General features: G+C 43.1%; 1 protein-coding gene across 1 annotated transcript in view; it reads left to right on the top strand.

Annotated features, from left to right (window-relative positions):
• Window positions 1–22,514, top strand: part of rab2a (RAB2A, member RAS oncogene family) — a 100,521-nt gene that overhangs the window by 59,365 nt on the left and 18,642 nt on the right. Inside the window, exon 6 of the mRNA XM_041190373.1 lies at window positions 269–380. Coding sequence (XP_041046307.1) covers window positions 269–380 — 112 coding nt within the window. The remainder of the gene's footprint in view (window positions 1–268; window positions 381–22,514) is intronic.

Here is a 22,514-nt window from a genome sequence, read left to right as displayed (position 1 = left end):
TTAGATGGCATTATGGTATGGCAGTGTTGGCCTGCATTGAAGGGGAAATACGTTAGCCAGATTTTGCATTTGAGTATCCTATTCAGAATAACAGGGTCCGTTGTTGAGTAGCTATCTGTTCCTTTTGTCTAGGCTGCACATTAAGAATGCTCATGCAATTGCATCCCAACGTGAGTTGGCTTCTTTAGAAGGGAGCAGACAGTAGAAAAAGACATGAATTTATTCTGTTTTAAACGTCAAACACTTTTGGGTTTTCCCTCCTTTACAGTGACTTAGAGTCAAGACGGGAAGTGAAGAAGGACGAAGGGGAAGCTTTTGCAAGAGAACATGGCCTCATTTTCATGGAGACTTCTGCAAAGACTGCTTCTAATGTTGAAGAGGTAATATGACTTAGTTACAGCACTTTTTAAAATACTTTACGTTCATTTTGGTAGTTGTTTCTAGAAATGTGAAATGGACTTTGAACTTTTTCAGAACCCATGTAACCTTTGGGCTGGGTTCTTTGACAGCACTAGCTTGCAGAAAGGAACTCATCCACCTGCTTGGGTATTGTATGTTGGCAATTTTTTTTAAACTGCTTTACTGACTTAGAAATATATGGTTTCAATCATCTCACCTCTTGGGGGAGATGACACTCTTGGATAAAGAGGAACCTGGTTTACAATTAGCCATCTGTTAAATTTGATTTCAATTTTAATTTGTTGTAGCCACTTTATAATGTCAGAAGAATTAATCCACCAACTTTGAAGGTCAAACAAAGGAAGACGTCCATAATGTCCTAAAACTGTTAAGCAACTACAGTTAAACTTGCATTGAATACCACATTAATTGTAAAGCATGATAAATAATATATTGGCATGGATTGAGAATTGGTTAGCAGACAAGAAACAGTAGAAATAAATGGGTCTTTTTCCGAGTGGCAAGTGGTGACTAGTGGGGTACCGCAGGGATCAGTGCTTGGGCCCCAGCTATTCACAATAAACATCAATTATTTGGATGAGGAAGCCAATATAATATTTCCAAGTTTGCTGATGACACAAAACTTGATGGGAATATGAGCAGTGAGGAGGGTGTTAAGGGGCTTCAAGGCAATTTAAGTTGAGAGTGGGCAATTACATGGCATATGCAATATAAGGTGGATAAGTGCGAAGTTATCCACTTCAGTAGGAAGAACACAATGGCAGAGTGTTATTTAAATGGTGATAGATTGGGAAACAAAAACAGAATAACCTGGAAAAACTCAGCAGGTCTGGCAGCATTGGTGGAGAAGAAAAGAGTTGACGTTTCGAGTCCTCATGACCCTTCGACAGAACTTGGTGAATCCCAGGAAGGGTTAAAATATAAGTTGGTTTAAGGTGGTGGGTGGGGGGGGTGCGGTTTGGGTGGGGGGAGAGAAGTGGAGGGGGGTGGTGTGGTTGTCCTCCTATTTCCATTATTTTAAAATATTTTTAAATTTTTTATGCTCCCCCCACCCCCACTAGATCTATACCTTGAGTGCCCTACCATCCATTCTTAATTAGCAAATTCGTTTAGATAATATCACCAACTTCGACACCTATGTGTTCTTTTGTTCTGCCGTCTGTGACATCTTTTGATGGTCTGCTTCTATCACTGCTTTTGCCTACAACCACACCACCCCCCTCCACTTCTTTCCCCACACCCAAAACCCCCCCCCACCACCACCTTAAACCAGCTTATATTTCAACTCTTCCTGGGATTCACCTAGTTCTGTCGAAGGGTCATGAGGACTCGAAACGTCAACTCTTTTCTTCTCCACCGATGCTGCCAGACCTGCTGAGTTTTTCCAGGTAATTCTGTTTTTGTTTTGGATTTCCAGCATCCGCAGTTTTTGTTTTTATCTCTGTGTTTAATTGACTGCCACTGCTCTTCAAGAAATGCCTACCTCCTTGAAGAAGTTCTGTTCGTCTCTGCGACAAGATTTCCGTATCTCTCTTTTGCCTTGTTCACCTTCATTGCTTTCTATTTCTCTCCTGGTGCTTGACAAGGTGTTTACTAAAACCCGCTTTCACAGCCATATCTCCTTTCTCAGTGACTGTCTCCGTCTCCGAATTACCCCACGTGGATTTCAACTGAAATTCCACCCCTCATGGTTCGAACCCACCCAGGATTACAGGTATTTCCGGGACATAAAACGTTTCTCGGACTGCTGTTCCCGTCGCATTCTGAGATCCACACTCAGTGCCATGCGCCGCCATATGAACACACTCGACCTCTCCCTCCAGCAGCACCACAGTTTCATCTTATTCTTCGGCTCATCCGACGCCTCAACAAGAAACTTTTTCTCTCAAGTGCTAAGGACCGCAAGCTCCAACAACTCATCGACACCAACATCCATCTAGGACCCTCCACCCCTGCCTGTCCCTCCATCCTCACCCCATCTTCCAATCCCAGCCCCAGCCATGTATTCACTATACCCCCTGTCCTTCTCCTCTCCGATGCTGAACGTTTAGTGCTCAGCAAAGGACTTAGTTTCATACCCCTACGGCCTCACCTTAATGAATTTCGGGCTTGGCACGATGCTGAACTCTTCTTCCGCCGTCTTCGTCTCCGGGCTCACTTCTTTGGGCAGGAGTCCTCTCCCCGTTCAACGGATCCTTTCACCCACCTCCAATATTCTCCCTCCACCTGGACCCCTCCCTCTGGATTCTTACCTTCTCTTGATCTTTTCATTGAGAACTGTCAGCGCGACATTAGTCGTCTCAATTTCTCTGCTCCTCTCACCCATTCTAATCTCTCTCTCGCTGAACTTACTGCACTCCATTCTCTCAGGTCCAACCCTGACATCGTCATCAAACCCGCTGACAAGGGTGGTGCTGTTGTTGTCTGGTGCACTGACCTCTACCTCGCGGAGGCTGAGCGTCAATTCACAGACACTTACTCCTACCTCTCCCTGGACCATGACCCCACCACTGAACATCAAGCCATTGTTTCCAGGACTGTCACTGACCTCATCTCCTCTGGGGATCCTCCTCCCACAGCTTCCATCCTGATAGTCGCCCAACCTTGGACGGCCCGCTTCTACCTCCTACCCAAAATCCACAAACAGAACTGTCCCGGTAGACCGATCGTGTCAGCTTGCTCCTGCCCCACAGAACTCATCTCTCGTTATCTTGACTCCCTTCTCTCTCCCCTTGTCCAGTCCCTTCCTCTGACACCTTACGTCACATCAACAGTTTCCAGTTCGCTGGCCCCAACCGCTTCCTCTTCACCATGGACGTCCAATCCCTCTACACCTCCATCCCCCACCAGGATGGTCTGAGGGCCCTTAGCTTCTTCTTCGAACAGAGGCCCGAACAATCCCCATCCACCACTACTCTCCTCCGTCTGGCTGAACTTGTTCTCACACTGAACAATTTCTCCTTCAACTCCTCTCACTTCCTCCAAATAAAAGGTGTGGCTATGGGTACCCGCATGGGCCCCAGCTATGCCTGTCTCTTTATGGGGTATGTGGAACATTCCTTGTTCCAGTCCTACTCCGGCCCCCTTCCACAACTCTTTCTCCGGTACATCGATGATTACTTCGGTGCTGCTTCGTGCTCTCGTTGGGACTTGGAAAAATTTATTAATTTTGCTTCCAATCTCCACCCCTCCATCATTTTCACGTGGTCCATCTCTGACACTTCCCTTCCCTTCCTTGACCTCTCTGTCTCAATCTCTGGTGATAGACTGTCCACCAATATCCATTACAAGCCTACCAACTCCCTCAGCTACCTTGACTACAGCTCCCCACACCCCGCTTCCTGTAAGGACTCCATCCCAATTCTCTCAGTTCCTTCGCCTCCGTCGCATCTGTTCCGATGATGCTACCTTCAAAAACAGTTCCTCTGACATGTCCTCCTTCCTCCTTAACCGAGGTTTTCCACCCGCGGTCGTTGACAGGGCCCTCAACCGTGTCCGGCCCATCTCCCGCACATCCGCCCTCGCGCCTTCTCCTCCCTCCCAGAAACATGATAGGGTCCCCCTTGTCCTCACTTATCACCCCACCAGCCTCCGCATTCAAAGGATCATCCTCCGCCATTTCCGCCAACTCCAGCATGATGCCACTACCAAACACATCTTCCCTTCACCCCGCCGTCGGCAATCCGTAGGGATCGTTCCCTCCGGGACACCCTGGTCCACTCCTCCATCACCCCCTACTCCCCAGCCCCCACCTATGGCACCACCCCATGCCCACGCAAAAGATGCAACACCTGCCCCTTCACTTCCTCTCTCCTCACCGTCCAAGGGCCCAAACTCTCCTTTCAAGTGACGCAACATTTCACTTGCATTTCCCCCAACTTAGTCTACTGCATTCGTTGCTCCCAATGTGGTCTCCTCTACATTGGAGAGACCAAACGTAAACTGGGCGACCGATGTGCAGAACACCTGCGGTCTGTCCGCAAGAATGACCCAAACCTCCTGTCGCTTGCCATTTCAACACTCCACCCTGCTCTCTTGCCCACATGTCTGTCCTTGGCTTGCTGCATTGTTCCAGTGAAGCCCAACGCAAACTGGAGGAACAACACCTCATCTTCCGACTAGGCACTTTACAGCCTTCTGGACTGAACATTGAATTCAACAACTTTAGGTCTTGACCTCCCTCCTCCATCCCCACCCCCCTTCTGTTTCTTCCCCCTTCCTTTTGTTTTTTCCAATAAATTAAATAGATTTTTCTTTTTCCCTCCTATTTCCATTATTTTTAAATATTTTTAAATCTTTTATGCTGCCCCCATCCCCACTAGAGCTATACCTGGCGTGCCCTACCATCCATTCTTAATTAGCACATTCGTTTAGATAATGTCACCAACTTCGACATCTATGTGTTCTTTTGTTCTATTGTTGGTGACATCTTTTGATGATCTGCTTCTATCACTGCTTTTGCCTACAACCACACCACCCCCCTCCACTTCTCCACCCCCCCCACCCCCCCACCAACGCCACCGCCACCCACCCACCCACCCACCACATTAAACCAGCTTATATTTCAACCCTTCCTGGGATTCACCTAGTTCTGTCGAAGGGTCATGAGGACTCGAAACGTCAACTCTTTTCTTCTCCACCGATGCTGCCAGACCTGCTGAGTTTTTCCAGGTAATTCTGTTTTTGTTTTGGATTTCCAGCATCCGCAGTTTTTGTTTTTATCTCGATAGATTGGGAAATGTTGATGTATAAAGGAGCCTGGGTGTCCTTGTACACCAATCACAAAGCATGCAGGTGCAGCAAGCAGTTAAGGCAAATGGCATGTTGGCCTTCATTGCAAGAGGATTTGAGTACAGGAGCAAGGATGCCTTATTGCAGCTGTGCAGGGCCTTGGTGAGACCACACCTGGAGTATTGTGCAGTTTTGGTCTCCTTACCTAAGAAAGGATATATTTGCCATAGAGGGATGCAGCGAAGTTCACCAGACTGATTTCTGGGATGGCAGGATTATCGTATGAGGAGAGATTTGGCTGAATAGGCCTGTATTCACTAGAGTTTAGAAGAATGAGGGGGGATCTCATTGAAAATATAAAATTCTGACAGGGCTGGACAGACAGGATGCAGGGATGTTGTTTCCTCTGGCTGGGGCGTATAGAGCAAGGAGTCACCATCTCCCGATACAGCGTAGACCATTTAGAACTTAGATGAGAAATTTCTTCACTCGGTGGTGAATCTGTGCAATTCTCTACCACAAAACTGTGGAGGCCAAGTCACTGAATATATTTAAGGAAATCGATTTCTGGACTCTAAAGGCATGAAGGGGTATAGGGGGAGAGCGGGAGTATGACGTTGAGTTAGAGATCGGCCATGATCTTATTGAATAGGGGAGCAGACTCGAAGGGCCGAATGACCTACTCCTATTTTCTATGTTTCTAATGGTTGCGAGGTCACCATAATTGCTACTGTTTACAAAGGAGAAAATATTCAATTTGTGGGAAACTGAATACAGCAGTTGAATGTTTCTACAAATGATCAGATTCAGCATAGTGAAAGGGTTTGAATTTTAGAATTCTGTGATTCGGGCCACCTTAATGTGGATCATAATTTGTATTGTTGCAGATGAGGTGAGCCATTGGCCTGTCCTTACTTCTGAGGCCCTGCATTATGTCCACTGCAGTATATTAGAATTACTTGTCCAGATCAAAATTTGCTGGAAAATGGGAAGATTGGGGTGTAAACCCCAATAATTAGTTGTGCATGCTGCCACTTTGAGGAAATTCTGGACCAAAAATCATTTGTTGTTTTGTCATGCATTCTGTTCATAAAGTGCTAGATATGTAAATATTGATGGCAAGTAAAATGTATGTATTGCAGAGTGTCAATGTTTTTCACAGTATCACCTGTTTTCTGTTGAGGTCTTCATGAAATACAATGAACACAACTTTTTGTATGGTGACAAGAAACTGTTCAGGCTTCATTCTGTGGGGTACGGTGTAGACCTCATTTAAACCTTAGGGGATTGAGGAGACTACAATTAAGACATTTTACTTATGCAAATTAAATCCCTTTGCTCAAGTACAGAATTGTTGTGCCTTAAATGTTTGGACTTTATTCCAGGGCACAGAATAAATCTGTAAAATTTTTAAACTTTAGGTTGTTTAATGCCGAAATAATAATTAAGAGTTTCAGGAAGTGATCTAGAGGCAGTGTCTCAATTAACCGCAATCTACAGTTGCTACATTGCACAGCTGTTAAATTGTGTACTGACAATTTTGTTTGTGGCCAACTCGGCAAACCAACAATAAAAGTTAGGGATCCAGCTAAATGGCAAGTTATTTGTTTATATTTAAATAGTATATTCAACCAATGGCAAGATGAGATGGTAGATAAGTATTGCAAATATAGATCAGAATGTTGAGCTGAATCCTTAAGGTATGGAGATAACATAACTGAAAGATCGGCGAAGCCAGTAGTTGAGTGTTTACAACAGTCTGTCCCTATCTCTGACCTTTTCATTATGTTGGGGAAATGAACCAGACTTGATTGAAAAAGTATTAAAAATTCAGAAATAAAAATCATTCTACAAAAGTTCTTAATTCCTGTACTGCCTTGTTACACGTGTAAAATTTGTTTATATTTTTGTTCATGGAATGTGGGCATGGCTGGCTAGGCTATCATTTAGTTCCCATCCCTAATTGCCCGTGAAGGTGATGGGTGAACCACTGCAGTCCGTGCGTTGTGGGAACACCCACAGTACTGTTAGGAAGGGAGTTCCAGGATTTTGACTTGGCGGTAAGGAGCGATGATATAGTTCCAAGTCAGGATGGTGTGTGACTTGGAGGGGAACTTGGGTGGTGGTGTTCCCATGCATCTGCTGCCCAAGTCCTTTTACGTGGTAGAAGTCAAGAGTCTGGAAGGTACTGTTGAAGGAGTCTTGATGAGTTGCTGCAGTGCATCTTGCCGATGGTGCACACTGCTGCCGCTTGTGTCGATGGTGGAGGGAGCGAATGTTTATTGTGGTAGATGGGGTGCCAACCAAGTGGGCAGCTTTAATTGTCCTGGAGGGAGTTGCGCTTCTTGTGTTGTTGGAGTTGCACTCATCCAGGCAAATGGAGAGTATTCTGTCACACTCCTGAAGGTCATTTGAAGCAGCTAAAATTAGTTTGGTTGAGTGCACTACCCTGAGGAACTCCTGCAGTGCTGTCCTGGGACTGAGATGATGCACTTCCAATAACTACAGCCATCCTCCTTTGCTAGTTGGAGTCATACCTAGCACAAAGGGTTTTCCCCCTGATTCCAATTGACTCCAGTTTTGCTAAGGTCCTTTGATGCCATGCTCCATCAAATGCTGCCTTGATGTCAAGAGCAGTCACTCTCACCTTGCCTCTGGCGCTCAGCTGTTTTGTCCATGTTTGTACCAAGGTTGTAATGAGGTCAGGAACTGAGTGGCCCTGGTGGAACCCAAACTGAGCATCAATGAGCAGGTTATTGCTGAGTAAGTGCTGCTTGATAGCACTGTTGATGACCCCTTCCGTTACTTTACTGATGGATAGTAGACTGATGGTGCAGTAATTGGCCAGGTTGGATTGGTCCTGCTTTTTATGGACAGGACATACTTGGGCAATTTTCCACATTACAGGGTAGATGCCAGTGTTGTAGCTGTACTGGAACAGCTTTACTAGGGACGTGGCTCGTTCTGGAGCACAAGTCTTCTGTACTATTGCAGGACTATTGTCAGGACCCATTAACATGGCAGTATCCAATGCATTCAGCTGTTTCTTGATTTCATGCAGTGTGAGTAGAGTTGGTTGCAGACAGCATCTATGCTGCTGGGGACCTCAGGAGGAGGCTAAGATGAATCATCCACCTGGTACCTCTGGTTGAAGATGGCTGCAAATGCTTCAGCCTTGCCTTTTGCACTGATGTGCTAGGCTGCCTCATCAAGGATGGCGATATTTGTGGAGCCTCTTTCTCCAGTGAGTTGTTTAATTGTTCATCACTATCCACACCTGGATGTGGCATGACTGCAGGGCATGTTTCTGATCTATTCATTATGGGATCACTTGGCTCTGTCTGATGTTTGGCATGCAAGGAGCCCTGTGTTGAGCTTCACCACGTTGACACCTCATTTTTAGTGCTGCTCCTGGTATGTCCTTTTGCACTCCTCATTGAACCAGGATTGATCCCCTGACTTGGTAATGGTATAGTGGGGGATGTGCCTAGCCATGGGGTTACAGATTGTGGTTGAGTACAATTCTGCTACTGCTGATGACCCACAGCACCACATGAATGCTCAGTTTTGAATTGCTAGATCTGTTCAAAATCTATCCTATTTAGCATGGTGGCTCAACAAGATGGAGAATATCCTCAATGTGAAGATGGAACTTCGCCCCCATGAAGATTGTGTGGTGGTCACTCCTATCAATACTGTCATGGACACTTGCATCTGCGACAAGTAGATTGGTGAGGATTAGGTCAAGGATGTTTTTCCCTCTTGGTTCCCGCACTACTTGCTGCAGACCCAATCCAGCAGCTATGTCCTTTAGGACTTGGCCAGCTCGGTCAATAGTGGTGCTACTGAGCCACTCTTGGTAATGGATTTGAAGTCCCCCAAGTAGAGTACATTCTGCACCCTTGCCAGATTCACTGCTTCTTCCAAGTGTTCAATGTGGAAGAGTACTGATTCATCAGCTAAGGGGGAGCAGATAGTAACTAGCAGGAAGTCACTTGCCCATGTTTGACCTGCTGCCATGAGACTTCATGGGGTCTGGAGCTGATGTTGAGGACTCCCAGGGCAACTCCCTGCTGACTGTATACCACTCTGCTGCCATTTCTAATGGGTCTGTCCTGTTGGTGGTATAGGACATACCTAGGGATGGTGTTAGTGGTACCTGGGACATTGTATGGTATGTTTCCTCCTTGCGCATCAGCGTGTTACTAATGACCAGGATAGTGAAAATCGGCCAAACCAAAATTTTTGTCTCAATTACTTAAGCACTGCAGAAAAAGACATGGTATGTTGAACAAAAATGCTTACTGATGGAGCAGCTAGCATTTTTAAATAATTTGTCAAAATTAGTTTGAGAATAAGTGCAAACATGGAATTTAGATTCTTAAATTGGTTGAGAGGGGAGGAGGAAAAGCGAGTGAAGATTTAAGCATAATCAAGTGCACAATGCTTTGTGGCATCTCGTATGTAGTGGCAGTTCCAAAAACTTAAGTCTGATTCTTAAGGAACGCTACATCTCTCTTCTCTCCCTTTGCTTTTTTATATGATAGACAAGTGAAGTTATTTCTGTTCAGGCCAAACATGAGACTTTTTTGGCTATTTGACTCATCCCTATGTAAGTTGCACAAGAATTCTGAACATATCTAAAGATTTGAGTCAAGTGTTCCTTGAATCTATCTTAATGAGCTCTGCTGTTTAAGGCAATAAAAAGCCAAGTTGTCAGACCAGAAGACCAGATTAGACCTGTACTCTAATTTCTCCATTATTTTTTTAGTCATTGTTTGCTGTTCTTTATATTCTGTTCAATCTTTGACCTGCCACTAATCTTTGTGGAATTATATGCTTTCTCAATTTTATATTATCTTTAGCTTCCTTGGATAGTCATGGCTATTGTGTTCGTGCCCTTGAATCTGTCTTTTTTGCTGGAATAAATCTTGGGTTTTCTGAAATATCCCCTTAAAGGTTTGTCACTGCATCTCTGCTGACCTATCCTTTAACCTAATTCAGCATTTCACTTTTGTCAGCTCTGTCTTCGTACCCTGATAATTGCACTTATTTAAGTTTAAAACACTAGTCTTCAATCCACTCTTCTCTCCCTCAAACTGAAGGCTAAATTCAGTCATGTTATTTTCACTGTTTTCTAAGGGCTCCTTTACAATGAGGTCATTAATTAATTCTGTCTCGTTGCACATTACCAGATCTAGAATAACCTGCTCAGTTTGGCTGCAGATCATGCTGCTCTAAGAAACTGTCTTGAAAACACTCAACTCATCCAGGCTACCTTTACCAATCTGATTCGTCCAATCCATAGGTAGACTAAAATTGCCCATGATTATTGCTGTACCTTTGTCACAAGCCTCCATTGTTTGTTCTTGTACACCCTATCCTACAGTGTGGTTACTGTTAGGTGGCTGATGAACTACTCCCACAAGTGACTTCCTACATTTACTATTTCTCATCTGTACCCAAACTGATGCTATGTCTTGATCTTTAAAACTAGGGTCATCTCTCACTATTAGTCTAATGTCATCCTTCACTAACAGAGCTATCTCTCTCTTTTTCCTAGTTCCCTGTCCTTCCAAAATGTCAACTACCCTTAAATATTCAGGCCCCAGCCATTGTCATCTAGCAGCCATCTCCTTGTCATTGCTCAGATCCTACATATTTATTTCTGTTTGCATTTTCAATTCATCTACCTCGTGATGACTGCTATGGGCATTTAGATATAGAGCCTTTAGTTCTGTCGTTTTACTATTCTCACAACCTCCAGCTTTAACTGGTGGCAAGCTCTATACTGTTGCAGCAAGACTTCCTTCTCCACCTCCTGTTTCATTGTCTGTCATTTTAATGTCAAGTACCCTGTAACGTTTTGTTCCAAACCTTGGTCACCAAGCACTCACATCCCTCATGGCCCTATTTAACTCTGTGCTATTAATTCATCTATATAGGAATGTTTTGTGCATTCAGATAAAGTAACTTTAATTTTAATTTTTGTACCATTTTTTCCCTGATTTAGTATTTTTAAACTTTGTCCCATCCTTGATTTTCTATACTGGATGGGCAGAAATTTTCTCATCTATTAAATATTGGGAAGACTGAAGCCACTGTCTTCAGTCCCTGTCATAAACTGTTCCTTAGCCATCAAATCCATTCCTCCCCTAAGTGACACTCGGGCTGAATCAGACAGTGATCGTTAAGTTAAAAGCAAAATACTGTGGATGCTGGAAATTGAAACAAAAACAAAACGCTGGAAAAACTCAGCAGGTCTAACAGCATCTGTGAAGAGAAAAACAGTTAAAGTTTCGAATCTGTATGACTTCTTCAGAGCTAAAGAGAAGTATTTTTATTTATTTTCATTTCTATTAATTTACCCATTGTTTTATCCCCACTGTTATCCTATTTTCAATCTTGTTCCCCACCACTGTCCCCTCTCCCACCCCATCCCCACAAGGGCCATCTGTCGCTTGTTCATGTTGTTCTTTTCAGAGTGCTTACCCTTGTCCTGCTATTATCACATTCTGCTTTCTTACCTTAATGCCACTATCAGCACCTCCTTTAGCCTTACCACTACCATTAACACCCCCTTTGTCCTTTTGTTCATGATATCTTTGTCAATCTCTCCTTTGCCCCTACCTATCGCTGGCCTTGTATCCAGCTTCACCTGCTCCATTCCTCTTAAACAGTATAAATTTCATCACATTTTTACTTATCTTTAGCTCTGAAGGAGAGTCATATGGACTTGAAACGCTAACTCTGTTTTTCTCTCCACAGGTGCTGTTAGACCTGCTGAGTTTTTCCAGCATTTTCAGTTTTTGTCCTCCTGACTGTTCACAACATTTCCAAGTTTCATATCCTCTGCAACATTTAAATCATGCCTTTATATCTGAGTCCCAGCATTTAAGATATATCAAAGTGGCATGCCTACATCACATGACTGCAGTGGTACAAGGTGGCAGCATACATACCACCACCTTCTCAAGGGCAATTAGGGATAGGCATCCCATGAATGAATTTTTTAATAAGTGGTTCTAATATGGCTCCCTGGGGAACAACACTGTATTTCCTTCCACAATTAGTTTGTAAAAGTTTAAAAAGCACTACCTTTTAGTTTTTGTTTTTTCTTACATGCCTATCACTTCACACTTGTGCTCTTTTAAGCACAAGTTTGCTTTTTCTCTTTCCCACCTCCTCCAATCTTTGATGGCCTACTCCCCATCAGCAGACAATGAGCTAACACAGTACATATAGTGGGAGAAACTGTGATTAACATAGACTGGACCCACCTCACTTGGGTAGGTTAAAAGCAAGAGCATGGATTCTCGATGTTTCCAACTGGGCAAGTTAGTTCTTAACACTCCTGCCTCCCCCTTTCTATTGTAAAACTCGTGACTCAAGTTTGAATATCTTAATCTTTAAACATTTCTTGGACTTCTCTGGAAGGTTATAACTTGAAGCGCACAGATCAGAACTCGAGTGAACTTTCGAAAATGTTGCATTCCCTTTTTTTGAAAAAAAAACTTTTACCTCTGAATTAGAGAAGCCATTTTTTTGAAAGGTTAAAACTCAGCTTCCATTCCTTAACTGTTTCTGAGCTCAATATTAAGCTTCAGTTCTATGCACCGCTTGATTTTTGTATCCTGCCAGCAGAGGTCAGTATTTTTCACTAAAACAAAGTTTGTTCAGATTGTGGCAGCACAGCATAATGGGCCAGAATTTGCTGTCAAAATAAATGATTAAAGATTTACATTGGCGGCAAATCACTGCAAGTTGCTAGTTGATTTTCTGTAAGCCTTGCAAAAATGCAGACGCTCTCCAAAAATTCCAGTGGTCATTTGGGCATTACCAAATGCAGAGCACGGACACAACAATCAGTTTGCTGGCCAAGAATTTCAAAAGCCATAGAACTTATTTCAACGTGCCATCAAATCTTGCTCACTTTTGTTCCTGAAAAGTGCCCAGTCTACCTCAGGTTATCCTGGAAGGGCAAGATACTCAAATTTGAGCAATATGTTGTTAATATGCAATAGCAACACAAATAGTATTCTCCACTAATAGGATGCTGCTGTCAAGCAAAACAACATGCTGCCTATCGCAAGTGAGCAATGCAGTGTATGAATTTCAGTGCTAGTGTGAGGCTAGGTATGTAGGATCATATCAAACAGCATACCCTTCCGCTGTTTGCAATGGGCCAGGTACAGACCATACCCAACTAGGCTGTGCTTGTAAAACTCAAAACAGTGTCCAACATTAGATGTGATTCTGCAATTGGACAACATTTGCTAAGTAATCCTCAATGTGCTAACAATAACACTGATGACTGATTTAAGATTCAGTTGGGCTCATAGTATGGCACATTTGCGTGTACTGGAAGGTGCACATTAATGCACAGGGCCCTGTTCTTTGCAGACAGAAAAAAATATACGCACATTGCCTGTTTCAGCTAAACAAAATAAGTGACAGCCATTCATTGACTCATTCCTCAGGGCAATGCCTTGACCAAGCTAGCATACAAGTTCGTTGGGTAAAAAGGAAGGCAAATTGAATGTTGACCTTTATTTCAAAAGGAATGGAGTATAAAAATAGGGAAGTCTAAAACTATACAAGGCACTAATTAGACCACACCTAGAATACTGTGAACAGTTGTGGTCCCCTTAACTAACGAAAGATATACTGGCATTGGAGGCAGTCCAGAGAAGGTTCACTAGGTTGATCCTGGGTATGGAGGGATTTTCTTATGAGGAGAGGTGATGTAGGTTGGGCCTGTACTCATTGGAATTTAGAAGAATGAGATGCAACCTTGTTGAAATAGAAAATTCTTAGGGGGCTTGACAGGGTAGATGCTGAGAGGTTGTTTCTCCCTTGTGGGAGAGTCTAGGACCAAAGGGCATAATCTGAGTAAGTGGTCGCCCATTTAAGACTGATGAAGAGGAATTTCTTCTGAGGCTATTGAATCTCTGGAATTTTTTACAGTAGAGGCTGGGTCTAAAAAGCATTTTGGGAGTAGTTTGTTTTCCACTATCTTAGTGTGAAGAAGTGCTTCCTGCCATCACCCCTGAATGGATGAGCTAATTTTAAGGTTGTGCACCCTTATTCTGGGATCCTTTACCTCCAACCACCCCCTCCCTGTTCCTCAACTGAGGGAAAACTTCCTATGTACCCTATCAACTCCATTAGATCACTGCTTAATCTTCTATTCTTCTATATTCCAGAAAATAGAAGCCTAGTCTATGCAACCTGTCCTCATTTTATCCCTTCTGCCTTGATAATTCTGGTGCAACTAAGTTACATCTCCAAGACCATTATATTTTTCCTGAGATGTATTGCCCAGATTGAATTCAACCAGCTGTGGTCTAATCAGAGTGTTTATAAAACTTTAGTGTATCGTTCACCTCTTTGTATTCCAGCCCCATTGAAATAAAGACTTAACATTCCATTTGCCTTTAGTGAACAGATTAAAAAATAGTTTTTACCCCTAAATCTTTCTGCTCCTTCACAGTTCTGAGCTTCTCAACATTTAGAAAACACCTGTTCTATCTTTCTTGGGCCCAAAGTGGATGACCCCTCACTTCTATGCAGTGAATGACGTTTGCCAGTTTTGTCACCCTGTTATTTTATCAATGTTTGTTTGCAACATTCAGCTTCCACTTATACAATTTACTGTCACCTAACTGTGCATCCATCTATTATTGGACCACATTCCCCTCTACCACTCAGTTTCTCAAACTGTTAGCTGTGATATTAATTGCAAGCTTATTTTCATATCCTTTTATAGTTCCTCATTACTTTCTTATACCTTCTTGCTTTTTAAAATATAGTTCTCCTAGTCTGGATTTTTACTTTTCCTTGAATTTGTGCAAGCCTTTATCATTTTCAGGCCATCAGCTTTTGGTTTTCATTGAATGCAGTGGCTGAAACAGATCTTTAAAAATAATTCTGAATTCCAAGTAATGTGATTTATTTCGTCACCGTATAAGAGTGACCCTTGGGGCAAAGATTTAAGGTGATTGGTCTGAGGATTAGAGAGGATATTAGGAAAACCTTTTACAGTCAGAGAGTGATAGGTGTCTGGAATTTGCTGCCTGAATTGGTGATTGAGTTAAAAACACGACTCATTTAAAAGGTACCTGAATCTACACCTGAAGAGCTGTAATTTGCAAGGCTATGGACCAAGTGCTGTAAGTGGGATTAGAATGGGCGGCTAGTTATTTTCTCAACCAGCACAGGCACGATGGGATGAATGGTCTCTTTGTGTCATAACTTTTCTATGGGAAAGACAGCTAATTGGGTATATTGTAGGGAAGACTGCTGTTTTTTGGTAACATGGGGGACAGAAAACGCAATTGTGGAATGTGATCCCAAAATGGTGAAGGTTCATACAGTAAAAATGGAATTTGACATGTTTAGTCAAAGTAAACTAACTAATTTAATCTTCTACATAAAAAATCAGTTTGTCATCTCTTCTGCCAAAATTTCTGAACTCTATTTTCTTAGCTTGCTAGCTAAATATTTGTACAATTGTAAAATGATTTTGCCTGCTTGATGCTCATATTGGCTTTTGCACAAGTATTAGTGAACTGAGTAAAATATGCATCATAGAGACTAATTTTATAAATTCACTAGTTTACAAGAGCTTGGGGTTTTGGCTGGAACATGTGGCTGGAGAAGTTTTCTCAAATAAATATAGGCAATGAGCATATAAGAGGGGCTTGAAGACAAGAATGACTTTGCTGAGACACAGCCAACATTTGATAAAAAGGCCTGTGTTCATTTTGATTTGGTGATATTTGTGATGAGTGTTAAATGGACAGTATTTGAGACTTCTAAAAAGATGGTTATAGTAACTCCTGGTGCGATGGTTGATTTCAGGTCAATTGTCTATTTTACAGGGCTAGATCGATATTCATTGAGCAGAATTGTTATTTTTACCCCGCAAAAGGGAAAGAAAGCTGAAGTTCACCTGGATGAAGTACCCTTGAGTTGTTTGTCTCTGCATTTTCTTGTGTTCTTAAGTCTCATAGCTCTTGCAGCTTACTGAAATACTGGTAGTGTGGGAGATATGCAAATAGAATCATACAGGAGAATTCTGTTAGGTGGGAGGAACGGACTTGCTATTTCAAGGGCTTTAACTATTCTAGGTGGAACAAATTAGAAGATGTCTGTTTTTGTTTCCCCATCAGTGCTAAGTTACCTGATTTTTTTTGTTGCCAAAATGGCAGTTGAGGCGATAAAGTGATCTATACCATGTATTAAGGATTGAGGACATAAAAGTGAGTAAGGGTTCCATTTCCTGATTACTGTGCGGAGAAGTATGATGCAAGGCAGCAGTAGTATAGTGGTAGTGGTGTGTTACAGATCACTTTGGAGTCTGAGTTGCTGTTTCAACATGCACTTTTACGTGGAGTTATGGATCATGATGGTAGAGGCTCCAACTTTCTTTCCATCACATGGCTAACCAACAATCTCTCCTGCTTTTATGGCTCCCGTTGGCAAATGTTGGAAGGATTTGCAAGTTGATGGTCAACCTGATTTGCTGCCTTATGGAAGCACCTTCCTTGGCCATCAAGTCTTCAGGTGGGACTTCCACTTGCAGCTTCTGGCTCAGAAGCAGGGATGCTGCCCACTGCCACAAGACGACATCATAGACCAACTCCTAGTAACATTACCACTATTTAGTGCTTTTGGCTATTTGTTGATATCATGGTATTCAGAGGCTTGGACTTATGCTCCAGAGATAGAATTCAGATCCCATCTTGGCAGCTGGGAGAATTTAAATTCAATTAATAAAACTGAAATGGAAATTACTTCCCCTTTACTGAGACTTTTACCCAGTCTAGTCTACATGAGAATCTGGACCCACAGCATTGTGGTTAATTCTTAACTACCCTCTGAAATTGCCTAACAAGGCACTACGTTGTATTAGATTGCTACAGAAAAGTTGAAGGATGAAACCAGACACAGCACCCGGCACCAGAAATAACAAAGGCATACCCAGTCGACCCTGCAAAGTCTGCCTTCATAACACCTCATGCCAAATTTGGGAGAGCTGCTCCACAGACTAGTCAAGCAACAGACTGATAGTCATGCTCACCAAATCCATATCTTACAGCCAAGGCCCTAGATTTCTCCTCCGCCACTGGGTGTGTCCTGTTCTACTGTTAGACAGATCCACCAGAGGTGCTGACACAGTGATAAACCGTCAGGAGGGAATGATGCTGGAAGCCCTCAACATTGACTTTGGACCCCACGAAGCCTCGTGCATCAACCCAAACTTGGGCAAGGAAGCCTCCTGATTATTTGCTGCCCTACCTTTGATGATGAATTGGTGCTTCTCCATGTTGAACGCCACTTGGAAGAATCACTGAAGGAGCAGGGGCACAAAATATATAATCGGTGGAGGACATAAGTACCCAATACTAAGAGGGTCAGTAGCACCAGTACTAACTGAGCTTGTGGAATCCTGAAGACATATCTACCAGACTGGGTCTCTGGCAGGTGATGAGCGAACCAACAAGGGAAAAATATACTTGACCTCACCCTTGCATCTCTGACATGTAGATTGATATCTGTCCAAGGCAGTGTTGGAGGAGTGACCATCATGCTGTCTTTGTGGAGATGAAGTCCCATCTTCACACTGAGGACATGTTTATGTGGCGCTACCACTGCTAAATGGGATAAATTTAGAGCAGATCTGGCAGCTCATCCATGAGGCACTATGGACTATCAGAATTGTATTCCACCACATTATAACCTCGAGCCCTGGCATATCCCTCACTCAACCATTGTCATCAATCAGAGAACAGACCCTGCTTCGGTCAGGAGTGTAGGAGAGCACGACAGGAGCAGCACCAGGTGTACCTAAAAATGAGATTTAATTTGCTGAAGCTACAACATGACTTAAATGCTTAAAAAAAACAGAAGCATCATGCTTTCAACCGAGCTAAGTGATCCCACAACCAATGGACCACATCAAAGTTTTGCAGTCCTGCCACACCGAGCCATGAATGGTGTTAGACAATTAAACAACAAGCCAGAAGATAAGGCTCCAGAAACATCCCCATCCTGAATGAGCACAAGATTGAAGCATTTGAACTGCTGAGTGGATGATCCATCTCTGCCTCCTCATGAGGTCTTCAGCATCACAGTAGCCTGTCATCAGCCAATTAAGTACACTCCACGTGATAACAAAAAATGGCTGGAGGCACAAGACACACCGGCTCTGGGCCTTAACATCCCAGATGAGGTACTGAAGATTTATGCTTCAGAACTGGCTACACCCCCTTGCCATGCAATTGCAGTACAGCTACAGTACTAGTAGGCACCTACCCAACAATGTGGAAAATTGCCCAGGTTTGTATATCTTGCTCACAAAATGCAGGACAAATTCTATCTGGCCAATTTTTGCCAGTCTGCTCTTTCATCAGCAAAGTGATGGAAAGTGTTGTTGAAAGTACTTTAAGGCAGCAATGCTCAGTTTGGGTTCTGCCAGGCCATTGCTTTGGACCCCTTTAGTTTTGGTCCAAACATGGACAAAAGGGTTGAATTCCAAGGTGAGGTATGAGTGACTGCCCTTGCTCCCTTGATGTCTTTGAGCTAGTGTGGCATCAAGGAGGTCAAGCAAAATAAACTCTAAGGGAATTGGGGCTGAGATGACTCCACAGACTGGAGTCATACCAAGCACAAAGGAAGATGGTTATGGTTGTTAGAGGCCAATTATCTTATCCCCAAGACATTGCTGCAGGAGTTCCTCAGGGTAGTGATCTAGGTCCAACCATTTTGAGGTGCATTATCAGTGACCACCTCCATCATAAGGTCAGGTGTTCAGTTCCATTCTCAATTCTTCAGATACTGAAGCAGTTTGTCTCCATATGCATCAAAGACCAGAATAGCATTTGGGCTTGAGCTGATAAGTGACGATTAACATTCGTGCCACACAGGTACCAGGTAATGATCACCTTCATCAAGAGAATCTGACCATCTCCCTGAGCATTCAGTGGCATTGTCATCATTGAATCCAGCCAACATAATCTTGGGGGTTACTATTTATCAGAAACTGAACTGGACCAGTCATATAAATACTGTGGCTACAAGAGCATGTCAGAGGTTGAGTATTCCATAACAAGTAACTCTCCTCCTGACTGCCCAAAGCCTGTCCACCATCTAAAAGGTCATGGTAGGTATGTGATGGAATACTTTCCTCTTGCTTGGATGAGTGCAGTTCCAACAACGCTCAACATCTAAAACAGAGCAGCCTGCTTAATCATCCTAACTGCCAGTTTAAACATACACTCCCACCACCAGCCCACAGTGGCAGCAGTGTGTACCATCTACAAGATGCAATGCAGCAATTTGCCAAGGCTCCTTCTAAACTCTTGACTTCCTTGACCTAGAAGAACAAAGGTGGCTGATGCATGGGAACGCCACAACTTGCAAGTTTCCCTCCAAGCCCTACACCATCTTGACTTGGGTCTATAATCACTGACCCAATGACAATGAAGGAACAAAGTCCTGGAATTTCGTTCCTAACGGCACTATGCAGTCCATATGGTGTAGGTAGACCCAGTGGTTCAAGAAAGGAACTCACCACCACCTCAAGACTATTAGGGGTGGATAATAAATGCTGGCCTTGGCAGCAATGGCCATCACATAAACAAATAAAACAATGGTCATCAGATGAGAACAGGATATGTTTTAGCTGCAGTGTCTTATCTGAATTGTTTTCAGGTATTCATTTTTTAGAAACAAAGAAAAGCACTTGCATTTATTACAGAATCTTTATAGTACAGAAGGAGGCCATTTGGCCCATCAAGACTGCACTGGCTCCCTGAGAGAGCATTATACCTAGCCCCGCTGCCCTGCCTTCTCCCTGTAACCTTGCACAGCTCTGTTTTCAGATAGCAATCCAATTTCCTTTTGAATACCTCGATCGAACCTACCTCCACCACCCCCTCAGGAAGTTTGTTCCAGGCTTCAACCATACTCTAGGTGAAAACATTTTTCCTTGCATCACACTTAACTCCTTTTGCCAATTATTTTGAATGTGGCTTCTAGCTCTTGATGCTATCTTGAGTGGGAACAGTTTCTCACTATTTACCTTGTCCATAACCCTCAGGATCTTGATTTTGTCTATCAAGTCTTGTCTTGGCTGCCTTCTCGCCAAGGAAAACAGTCCCAAATTCTCCAATCTATCCTCATAGCTACAGTTCTTTATCCCTGGAATTGTTCTTGTGAATCTCCTCTGTACTCACTCCGGTGCCTTCACATCCTTCAAATATGGCACCCAGAACTGGATGCAGTACTCCAGATGAGGCCTAATTTGTCTTACATAAGTTCAACATGACATCCTTACTCTTGTATTCAATACCCCTATCAATAATGTCTAAGATACAATATGCTTGATTAACTGCTCTCTAAACATGACATTTTCAATGACTTATGTACTTACTCACTGAGGTCCCTCTGTTCCTGCACCACCTTTAGGGTTTCTCCCTTTATTTTATACTGTCTTTCCATATCCTTCCTGCCAAAATGAATCACCTTACTTGTCTGCATTGAATGTCATCTGCCACTTGTCTGCCAATCCACCAATGTGCCTATGTCCTTTTGAAGTTCAAGACTATCCTCATCACGGTTGATGTTCTGTAAATTTTGAAACCATCCCCTGAACGCTACAATCCAGACCATTGAAATATATCCGCGAGAGCAAGGGTGTCAACATTGAGCCTGGGGAAGTCTGCCACAAACCTTCCTCCAATCTGAAAAATTGCCATTTATCACTATTGTTTCCTGTCACTCAGCCAATTTCTTATCCAAGTGCCTACTTTCCCTTTTATTCCATGAGCTAGGATTTTGCTCAAGCCTGTTGTGTGGCACTGTATCAAATGCCTTTTGAAAATCCATATTCACCACATCAACAACATTGCCCTTATCAACCTTCTCTGTTACCGTCTCAAAAAAACTCCAAGTTAGTTTCACATGATTTTCCCTTAATGAATCGATGCTGACTTTCCTTCATTATCCACTTGTGTAAGTGAGTATTGCCTTAATCCTAGATTATAGTTTCCAGAAGTTTCCTTACCATGAAAGTCAGACTGACTGCTCTGTAGTTGCCGGTCTATCCTTACACCCCTTTTTGAACAATGTAACATTCACAATTCTCCAGCCCTCTGGCATCACCATTGTGTCTAAGGAAGACTAGGAGATTATCACTGGTGCCTCTGCAATTTCCACATTCTCTTCCCTCAGTACTCTTGGATGCATCTCATCTGGTCCTGGTACCTTATCAACTTTAATTAAAGATATCTTTTCTCACACCACTTTGTCAATGGTAAATTCTTGTGTCCCAGTTACCACCCTTCTCACCTTGGCCTGGTAGCATTTTCTTCCCTTGTAAAGACAGACACAAAGTATTCGTTTAATACCTCTTCTTCTGCGTTCACGCATAAATCCCCTTTTTTAATCCCTGAATTGGCCCTACTCACTTTTGCCACTGTTTTCACTGTTTTATTACGTATATGCTTATGAAAGACATTTGAGATTCCCTTTTCACGCTGGCTGCCAGTCTCTCTCCTTGCTCTCACTTTCCTATTAGCTTTTTCACTTCCCCTCTGCCACTATCCCCAACCCCTTATTCTCCCTGTCCTCTCCCTCCTAAACACCTTGTACCCAGGAATATGTAATGCTCAGTCCTGCCCTTCTTTGAGCCAGGTCTCTGGATAGCAATATATCATAATTCCATTTGTCATCCTATGCCAGTAGTTCACCAATCTTATGAACCACATTCCATGCATGCACATTAACCTAATTAAGGCTTTACTCTGATCACATCTAATGACTTACTGCTGCCTAGTCTAATTCTGTCAAACTTTCCAAGCATTCTATGAACATTGAGACTACTTTCTGATATATCCTCTTCAGTTAATTGTTCTCTGCTTCACATTGTCATTTTTTCTCCTCTTCACTCTGAGGACCTCAGGTTCCCATCCCCCTGCCAATCTAGTCTATAAAGCTTCCCAACAGCACTAGTAAACCTCCCATTAGACCCAGTCCTGTTAAGGTGTAACCCCTCCTTGTACAGGTCCCTCCTCCCCCAGAACCTGTTCCAATCTAAAGCCTTCCCTCCTCCATTTCTCCAGCCATGTGTTGAACTGCTCAATCTTCCTATTCTTATGTTCACTAGCATGTGACATTGGGGGTAATCTTGAGATTACTGATTTTGAAGTCCTGCTTTTTAATTCCCCTCCTAACTCCCTAAAATCTGCTTTCAGGGCCTCATCCCTTTTCCTACCTATGTTATTGGTCCCAGTGTGGACCACAACCTCTGGCTGTTCACTCTTTCCCCTAAAAGAATGTCCTACAGCTGCTCTGAC

This window comes from Carcharodon carcharias, chromosome 6 (assembly GCF_017639515.1).
Source record: "Carcharodon carcharias isolate sCarCar2 chromosome 6, sCarCar2.pri, whole genome shotgun sequence".
Classification (NCBI taxonomy): Eukaryota; Metazoa; Chordata; class Chondrichthyes; order Lamniformes; family Lamnidae; genus Carcharodon; species Carcharodon carcharias.
Note: the sequence above shows the minus strand (reverse complement) of the source record. Positions and strands in the feature narration are given on the sequence as shown.